General features: G+C 57.1%; 1 protein-coding gene across 1 annotated transcript; it reads left to right on the forward strand.

The window, feature by feature from the left end:
• The first annotated feature begins 336 nt into the window (after positions 1-336).
• Positions 337-4,422, forward strand: Aqp5 (aquaporin 5). Its single transcript, XM_048444539.3, has 4 exons — positions 337-1,362; positions 2,381-2,545; positions 2,993-3,076; positions 3,758-4,422. The coding sequence occupies exons 1-4, from the start codon at positions 622-624 to the stop codon at positions 3,941-3,943; spliced, it is 1,176 nt and encodes a 391-aa protein (XP_048300496.2). The 5' UTR covers positions 337-621; the 3' UTR covers positions 3,944-4,422.
• The last annotated feature ends 5,065 nt before the right edge of the window (positions 4,423-9,487 follow it).

Raw genomic sequence — 9,487 nt, forward strand, 5'->3', positions numbered from 1 at the left:
GAGGGTTTAAATGGACCTTAAGAGTCTGGCTGAGGAGGAAGAGAGAAGGGAGCGGAGGTCTAAAGTGAGGGACTTCTGGGTCGGGAACGAGAGAGGCCCTTCACTCTGACCCCAGTCTCAGGGCCTCTTCCCTAAGCCCAAATCGGTCACCACCCCAGGGCTCCCAAGGCTGCCATGGAGAATGTCTCCTAGAGCCTGCTGCCTAGAGCCGACACTGCCACACGTGGCGTCGAGGATTGCCAAGCGCAGGGCAGGCTGGCACTGTGTTCCCTACCCAACGCCCCCGCTCCCGCCGGGCTGGTCCGGGGAGAGGCCCACGATCGCCGGACCGCCCCCGCCACGGGCGGATAGGGAGCTAAGAGGCGCTGTCCTCAAAGAATCGCATCACTCTGGCCCGGCCGTGGGTGAAGCCGGGTCAGGATGCCCTGGTCGCGCGAGGAAAAGGAGGAGCTGGACCCAAAGCCCGAGGAGCAGAAAAGGTTAAGACGGTCAGCCGTCCCGGGCCGCGGGTGAAGGCCGACGAGAGGGACTTCCAGAGCTCTGTGCGACGGGAGACAGCAGCCCAGGGAGCCCGGGCACGTACGTCGGTCAGGAGGGCGCGGGAGCAGCGCGGAGCGTACGATGCGCGCGACCCAGCCCGCCGGGCCGGTCTACACCGCCGCGTGGGTCACGTGGCCCGGGCGGGTTCGCCGCTGTGCGGGCGGGGGGTCGGGGGCGCGCGGGACAGGGGGCGGCGAGCGCGCGCCCGCCAGGCTCGCTCCCTGCGCGCTGCGCTGGCCCCTGGGCACGGGAGCCGCCCCCGGCCCCCCCGCGCTCTGCCCGCCGCGGGGCGCGCGCCCTCTATATAGTGCACCCCTGCCCGGCCCGCGCCAGGCCGCCTGCCACGGAGTGGGCGCCGCACCGCGCGCAGAGCCCCGCAGCCAGACGCCCGCCGCTGCCAGCGCCGCCCCGACGGCCTCCCTGCGACGCTGCCGCTGCCGCCGGGCACCCAAGGCCACCATGAAGAAGGAGGTGTGCTCAGTGGCCTTCTTCAAGGCCGTGTTTGCGGAGTTCCTGGCCACCCTCATCTTCGTCTTCTTTGGCCTGGGCTCGGCACTCAAGTGGCCCTCGGCGCTGCCCTCCATTCTGCAGATCTCCATCGCTTTTGGCCTGGCCATAGGTACCCTAGCTCAAGCTCTGGGGCCTGTGAGCGGTGGCCACATCAATCCGGCCATTACTCTGGCCCTCTTAGTAGGCAACCAGATCTCGCTGCTTCGTGCTATCTTCTACGTGGCAGCCCAGCTGGTGGGCGCCATTGCTGGGGCAGGCATCCTCTACTGGTTGGCGCCAATCAATGCCCGGGGCAACCTGGCCGTCAATGCGGTGAGTGCCTACCAGACGGTGGAGGCGTGGGCAGAGACTCTTGGGGACGTTTAAGACCAATCCTCCATGCTCCTTCATCTTGAGAATGGGTACAACCAAAAGGCTGGTGCACCACAACTTTACCAGGAAAAATTGGTTTACCAACCAGCATCCTGGCCCAGCAGTACCCCTGTCCTAGCTTCTTCTCACACTCTACTTCAGCTGCCCCTCATCTTACACTGCTCTACCTGGCCTTGCTCCCCATGGCTGCTGAAACACCCCCTCGGCTTCTAGGCTCACCTGTGAGCTTTTTCTTGTCATCCCCTTGGCCGTGTACTTTTAATGGAACCTTTAAAGAGCAATGGATCGTAATCGTGGTCTGGGGTAACCCCGATCTTCATGGGCTTCCAATTTATTAGCCATAACATGGAGGTGGACATAGCATAGAAAGTGTCATGGGTGTTACACTTAGAAGTTATGATGTGACATTCCCCAAATACCTGCTCCCCTTTTTGTAACCCCTGCTCCTGCCCCCTACTGTCTCCCCATTTTTGCAGCCCTAGATTCAGCCCCCTGTCCCATGTGAACTGGGTTCATTAATCAAACACAGAGGAGGATTTTCGCGGCCATTGTCAAGCCGTGAGTCAGCCACACTGGAGAGACGGGTTTGAGGTTGGCACCGGCAGCGGGTCAGGCACGGATAGGAGGCCAGGGGCAGTTTGCAGGAGGCAAACTGGGCAGCTGCCCACAGGAGGGAGGGTAAATGCCAGCTTGTGGGGGCTGGGGATTGGGCAGAGCCATTGACACGATGGTGCCCAGGAAAACTCGCTGACACCCTACCCTCTGGCTACAGGCCTGAGCTTCAAGCCTGTGCACATTGAAGTATGGTTTCTGTAACGAATGGCTTGTCTGGTTCATGCAGAGGGCTTGGCGTCCAAGAGCTCAGGCTCTAGGTGTCCTTGGAGGCCAGAACTGCACTCGCTAGCCCTGTCACAGACCCTGAAGGCAGCAGGGGCCTAATCCAGCTTTTCCTTTGTAGCTGAGCAACAGCACAACGCCTGGCAAGGCCACAGTGGTGGAGCTGATCTTGACCTTCCAGCTGGCTCTCTGCATCTTCTCCTCCACCGACTCCCGCCGTACCAGCCCAGTGGGCTCCCCAGCTTTGTCCATCGGCCTGTCTGTCACGCTGGGCCACCTTGTGGGGGTGAGTAGTGCTGACATAGGCTGGGGTGTCATGGAGAGAAGCCACGCAGGGTGAATATGGAGCCCTAGAACAGCAACTCCTCCAGAAAGATGAGACCCAGCAGAGGTTAAGGCCTGGTCTTGGGGCTTCTGGGCTGTAGCCCTACTGTGCCCTAGGTTTTGCCCCCCCCCCCCCGAAGCCTCTCTGGACTGAGAAACGGTGCGACTAAGTGGAAGGGAGGGTGAGGTCAGAGAAGTAAGCCCAAAAGAGGCCAAGAAGGGAAGAGGACATGGTCTGGAGGGCATGGTCTGATGGTCAGGTGGGCTGCGTGAACAGAGTCAGCAACCTAGGAACTGGAAAATCCGACTTTGAGATGTGGGTGGTTCCTATCCTGTGACCCTGAGAGAGTCAGAATTCTGTGGGAGGGGAAGGGATGGTGCCCTCCTCACTGTGACTCCGTCTACCCAGATCTACTTCACCGGTTGTTCCATGAACCCAGCCCGTTCCTTTGGCCCCGCGGTGGTCATGGATCGGTTCAGCCCCTCTCATTGGGTGAGTGTGGGCCTCCCCTGGCTCCCTACCAGGTGCTGGAAACACAGGGAACTGAAGTGAAAGTCCAGGAGGGATTGGACTTTCTGGGTGTTATGGGCCCAGAACCCGGGGGCTGGAAGGAGAAGGGAACACAGAAGGGGCTGAAATGTAGCCCGAGGGGTGGGGTGGACCAACACTTCTCTAGAAGTGGGGCGGGCATCTGTGTTGATCCTCTGAGGATTTTGTCTGTCCCTCTGTGTATCTGTCCAAATGGAGATGTTGGGGGCATGCTTTTCTGGGACTGTCCCTCCGGACAGTGTCTTGTGTCCGTATGTCAGCCAGGCTTAGAGTGCAGAAGAGGGTGGCAGAGCCTTGCTTCGGCAGGGGACGCTGGGGAAGCTCTGCACCTTGGAAGACATCATGTTGGGGGCTCTGTTCGCCTGCTCGGAAGGTTCCCTTGCTTCTCTTTAGACTGGGGTTAGGAAGCCTATCTGTCCTGGGCTCTGCCTGCCTCCTTGGAGGGTCTGTGTGTCTGTGGTCCATGACTTTGTCATTAAGGACTGGCTGAGATGGGAAGACATTTTTCCCTCTGGAAACCTGGAAGCCTGGAAGTCCATTTCCTTTCCAGGTCTGTGTGTCTGTGTTCTAATGAGGAAGGACATGAGTTCTGGGCTCAGCTTCTGCTTTAACCCTGTCTTGCAGGTCTTCTGGGTGGGGCCGATTGTGGGGGCCGTCCTGGCTGCCATCCTCTACTTCTACCTGCTCTTCCCCTCCTCCCTGAGCCTCAGCGATCGTGTGGCCGTCGTCAAAGGCACCTACGAGCCGGACGAGGACTGGGAAGAGCATCGGGAAGAGCGGAAAAAGACCATAGAGCTGACGGCACACTGACCAGTGCAGGCAGGGGCCAGTCCCTCATCCCTGAACTGCTGGCAAAGAAGAAGAAAACTAGACCTCCGAGTATCTTTCCCAACCTCCCTCTTGGCGGGGAAGAGGCACTGGACCCACGCTGAAGATAGGGATGGAAGCAGAAGCCCACAGTGGGACACTCGGGTGGGGCCAGAGGCTGGAGTCTGACGGGGACAGGGTCTCTTCAGGATTAGGCAGAATGAATGCCACGCGTCAGACCTCAGAGACTGTGAATGCACTACCGAGCTCACAGACTGCCCAGGACCACACCAGAAAGGGGTGGTACAGTCTGCTAGGTCACCCAGCCCAAAGCCAGCCCCCATGTGGGCAGAGGGGACACCCCCAGAACCCCTCAGCAGAGGAACAGATGGTTCATTGAATACCATCCTATTTATTTTCGGTCAAGGATGGGGGAGCTGGTTTTGGGGTTGGGCACTTCCCAGTAAAACCATCAATCTTCATATTCCGCTGTCGTCTCCCTCCAGAAACCTCTTGGGACAATGGCCAGTCATGTCTCCCTTTGTGATACCACACCCTCACACGTGTTCATCAGAGGGCACAGAGACCATCAGACAAATCCTCCAAAAGGAAAAGCTGAGGCTAGGGGAGGCAGATAGGACCAGAGAGCTGGAGGGTGGCAAGACCAAATGTAGAAACAGAAAAAAACAGAAACAGCACAGGAGAGCAGGGAGGGCCAAGAAGAGGGTCCGCAGCCAAGTCACACGCCCGTTCCACCTGTCCCTTCAGCTATGTTCAGTCCCTGCCACTTGAGGAGGGCCTGGTGTGCCAGGTAGGGTGGGGAGGGAACCGACACAGGCCCTTGAGATTCCAAAGGGGTGAGAGGCTCTCAGTCCTGAGAGCACCAGCCTGGAGCTTCCTTCTCTGGGACTCCAGTGTTTCCGAAAGGCGGCGTCCTGGAGCCTGTGCTCAGAGGTTACTGTCTCCCTCATAGGGACACAGCATCTCCCCACCCAGCTCCTCGGGGCTTCTGTCTTCTGCCTTTGGCAGAGTGGGGAGGGGGTCCTGTCACTCCCTCACCCCTCCTGTCCTTGTCTGTTTGTCCAGTTGCTATTGACATTCGGGAAACTCCTGAGCTTCCATTGTTAACCTGTAAAATGTATCCAAATGCTTCCTCACAGGGTCTGAGGAGCCAGATGAGGTAAGGGTGAGGAATACCAACAGACTCTCTGTGAGGAGCGGGTAAAGACCCATGACCAGTCAGCACGCAACCCAGCACCATGGTTAAAGAGTCCAGGGTGAAAACTGGCCACCCACATCCAAATCTTTTTTGATTTTGTTTTGTTTTTCAAGTTTGTTTTGAGTTTCAGGGCTGTTCTGGAACTGTCTCTGTAGACCAGGCTGCCTCGCCCACCAAGTGCTGAGATTAAAGGCATACACCACCACCGCACGGCCCCACATTCAAATCTTGCTACCCCTGGGATGATGAGCCCATAAATTGGGTTCTATTTACCTGCCCCCTGGGTTGCCATGAGGAGAAGTGAGATCCTGACTGGGAATTAGACCCTAGTAAGGTCCCTCTGAGAGAGTAAGGACGTCTGTTCTCCAGATCCTGCTTGAGTCTGCGGCTCCTCAGCAGAACCTCTCCCTTGATCCTCAGCTTCGCCTCAACAGGGTCGGAGGCAGCAGGAGTGGGAAGGAGAAGCTGCAGACCCAGGCTGGGAGGCCAACCCACCCAGACCACCTCCGAAACAGCCTAGGGTCAGAAAGGCAGTGAAAACCGCTGGACCCAAAACTGCCTGTCCCACAGGCTTCCATGGAACAGCAGTCAACTGGGGGGGGGGGGAGAGTACACAGAACCTACCCCCTACACACACACACACACACACACACACACACACACACACACACCGCATCTTGCCTTTTCTTTCCCACTTCCTGCAAGTGAGGGTGCTGACTGCAAGTGCCAGCTCTAGCCAGCAGGGGGCAGACACGCCCACCAAATCCACACACATCACTTCTTCCCTGGGATTGGACTCTGGATCCAGGCAGCGATGAGGCTGCTCAAGAGCACAAAGAGAGTGTCCCAGGCTAAGGTTTCTGAGGTAACCAGGGAGTAGCCCCTTGCCAGCCCACTACCTCACTACCCAGGAGGAGGTGCAGAGGGCGACAGAACACCAGTTCAACTTTCAGACAACTCTGATTTGCATTCTCCTGTCTAACAGACCCCAAGGGGCCTGTGACAGGGTGAACAGGGGCCTACAAGAGACAGACCCTCAGTGGGTGGGGCATTGAAGCAGAGGAGTCACTGCTCTGCTTGATCCAGTTAGAACAGTGGGCAGGCAGGTTTGCCAGCAGAGGGCGCTGTGCACCTGTGTGTGATCGTCCATGAACTGACAAAGCCTTGCACACACACATACACTAAACCTGTCCATTTCTGGGGCTCCTAGCTGTGGCACTGACCTGCAGCTAGCTGTGCTTGGGGAGGCTATATCATCCCTGTGTGTTCCTCTTCTCTTAGCATGGGCATACAAGCCACAGTCATGCCGCCCCCACCCCCCACCCCCGGCCACTCTCAAAGAGCCAGGCTCCCTGTATTCTGCAGCGCACCTGTGTGAAGTCCCACCCAAGCACACACATGCTCTGTCCGCTCTCTGACAGACTTCTCTGCCTGAAGGGGGAATGGACGGAGAGCCCATATTCTCCAGCTGAAGGCTCTTCCTCTGTGCCTATTCCTCTCTCCGGAAGCTGCCAGTTTCCATCGGCGGTGGATGGGCACGGTGCTGTGATAGGTGGAAGAGGATTCGAGCTAAACCTGGACGGTGGTGGGCAGGAGGTGGCTGTTGAGATGGATGGGCAGGAGGAAGAATTTGGGGGAGGATCCGATCGCAGCTCCTCTCAGCTCAGCCCTCTCCTCCGTCATGAGTGACCTGGCAGCCTGCCAGTCTGGTCAGAGCCAGCGAGGTGACACAGACTGGCTTGAGCCCCTTCCTTGCGATTATGCTTTAGTTCTCTCTTGCTGGCCTCACTCCCCCTCCCCCCGCCCCGCTCCCCCGGCCTGAGCTTCAGTGGGAGCACACGTCCAGGAGGAGCGGCAGGCAGCCAGGTGTGGGGCTGGGACAAAAGGCTTCTGAGCACTAGTGAGCTCAGATCGGCACTGGAGTCTGGGACTGTTTGGGCCCAGGAAGGTGCTGGCTGGGGCAGGAAAAACAGGAACTGGGCAATGCCTGCCTGCCCTCAGCGGTGAAAGACCTTGTCCCAGGCTGAGTGGGAGCCAAGGTGGTCTGTCCCAAATGATTTTGGGAAAGAAGCTCTCAGGGCACTTAGTGTCTTTTACCTTCCGCCAGCAGAGCAGGGCTGCAGGTGGTACTTGGCCCTGACCTGCCACAGCAGTCGAAACCCTTCTCTGTGTGTCTGATCTCCACAGAGTCTGTGCCCCAGAGGTGAGGGAGTGGGGGCGGATAGTGTCCTGAGGTGTCTGCAGAAACCTCTCCCAACCCGTGGGGTCATAAGAACAATACCCACTTAAAAGCAAGGTTGTGCCATCACAGAGGCCAAGCAGCTGGTCAGCATGCAAGCCACGTGGCAGTATTCAACACACTTCTGTTTGTGTTATCCAAACTCTCCACACAGTTCTGTTGGCACACATTCAGAACCAGGCTAGGTCAGACATGACGGCTGGTAAATGGCCATCCTTCTACCAGGCACAGCCCAGGAGAGGGCTGGGAAGCAGGCCTCTGAGGTACGCTGAGGGCACCCCTCCGTCTCCCTCATTTGCTCAATCCTACATCTCTCTGTAGCTCACTTAGATTCTGCTACGGAAGAACACCAGGGAAGGAAGGCTTCTCAGGGAAACCGCACTTGAGAACTGTCTCGAAGGAGAGACAGAAGAAATGCCTCGCCAACGTGGAGGGCTCAGAAGGGACTCTGTAAATGTTTGGCCCAGCTGTAGTAAAGAGGACAGGCGGGGTGGGAACTGGGGCAGGAGGAAGCAATCTCTCCTTGCATGTTGGTCATTGAGGTACGGGGAGCCACTGAAGGGTTGATGGGTGATGTGACCACTGTGGCATTCTGGAAGGATCTCTGGCATAAGAGAAAGGCCACCTCTTGCTTAGAGCCATGGGCAGCTGGGTAGAGTGTGGGCCATGGTTGAGCCCTCAGCTGGTAGGAAGCAGGCAAGAAGGCTGGAGGCCTAGCTTTCTAGGTAGGATGGGCGGTACACAATTATGGGAAGTCAGATAAAGCAAGGAGTTTGTGTAGTGGGGGGAGGGGGGTTGAAGAATGGGAGAGATGGGCAAGGGGGATGGGCGGGAGGGGGTCAGTGAGTAGAGACACCTTACTGAACTTGATGACATGACTTCAATCCCTAGGACCCACATGGGAGAAATGGCTCCAGAAAGTTGCCCTCTGAACACGATCTGTGCATATACTCATATACACACAATAAAATAAAAATGTAAGCCGGGCGGTAGTGGTGCACGCCTTTAATCCCAGCACTTAGGAGGCAGAGGCAGGTGGATCTTTGTGAGTTCGAGGCCAGCCTGGTCTACAAGAGCTAGTTCCAGGACAGGCTCCAAAGCTACAGAAAAACCCTGTCTCGAAAAAAAAAATTAATTAATTAATTAATTAAAAATGTAAAGAAAATGATTTTTAAGAATAAGAGAGAACACTAATCCCAACACTCGGGAGGCAGAGGCAGTAGGTCTCTGTGAGTTTGAGGCCAGCCTGGTCTACAAAGTGAGTTCCAGGACAGCCAGGGCTACACAGAGAAACCCTGTTTTGAAAAAACAAAGAGAAAAGGGAGAGAGAATCATCTGGGGCCAGTGAGACAGAGAAAGGATCAGCTGAGCAGAGCTTCCGCCTCCAATGAGGCCAGGGGTGCATGGGTGCCTGGCCCCAGCAGGTTAGCCTGGGGTCAAGAGTGTCCAGCCTAACCGAGACTGGAGCTGACTCCCAGCTGGCATTCTCTATCCGTCCTGATCAGGCATCGTGTCAACAAGAAGCTGGGGAGGGGGCATGAGAGTCACAGAGGAGGCAGAGACCTGCCATTACGGCTGTGCCCGCACAGCGTCCAGTGCTGCCAGCTGGGCCTGGCAGCTCAGACCAGACAGAGAGGGCATGAGAACGAGAAGGGAGTGGTGGCGAGGACAGGGACTAGCAGCGGGCACTGGCAAGAGCAGGCTGCTCCCAGTGAGAAACCAAGGTTCCTCTGAGGAGAGGAAGGGAAAGCCAGGACAGCTGGAAGAAAAGAGGAGGCAGGGGTTTTCTTGGGACTGAGATGGGGGAAGGCATGGCAGAGCCTGTGGTCCTTTGAAGATGTCAGAGAATTCAGTCCTGTGAGGGGGCAGGAGGACAGTCATAGGAACAGCAGACCAGAATGAAACCAACGTGACAGTCACCTGCTCGTTATTGAGTATCTAGTATAGGCAGTCTCCGTGCAAGACACTGTGTACAGAGATGAGCTAAATGTGATTCCTTCCCTACGGGCTTAACACCTTGCTGGGGAGACACATCAACTCTGCAGCAACAGCGTCCTGACTGTGTGAAACTGTCTAGGTATGGTGACAA

Source organism: Myodes glareolus, chromosome 19 (genome assembly GCF_982192425.1).
Source record: "Myodes glareolus chromosome 19, mMyoGla1.1, whole genome shotgun sequence".
NCBI lineage: Eukaryota > Metazoa > Chordata > Mammalia > Rodentia > Cricetidae > Myodes > Myodes glareolus.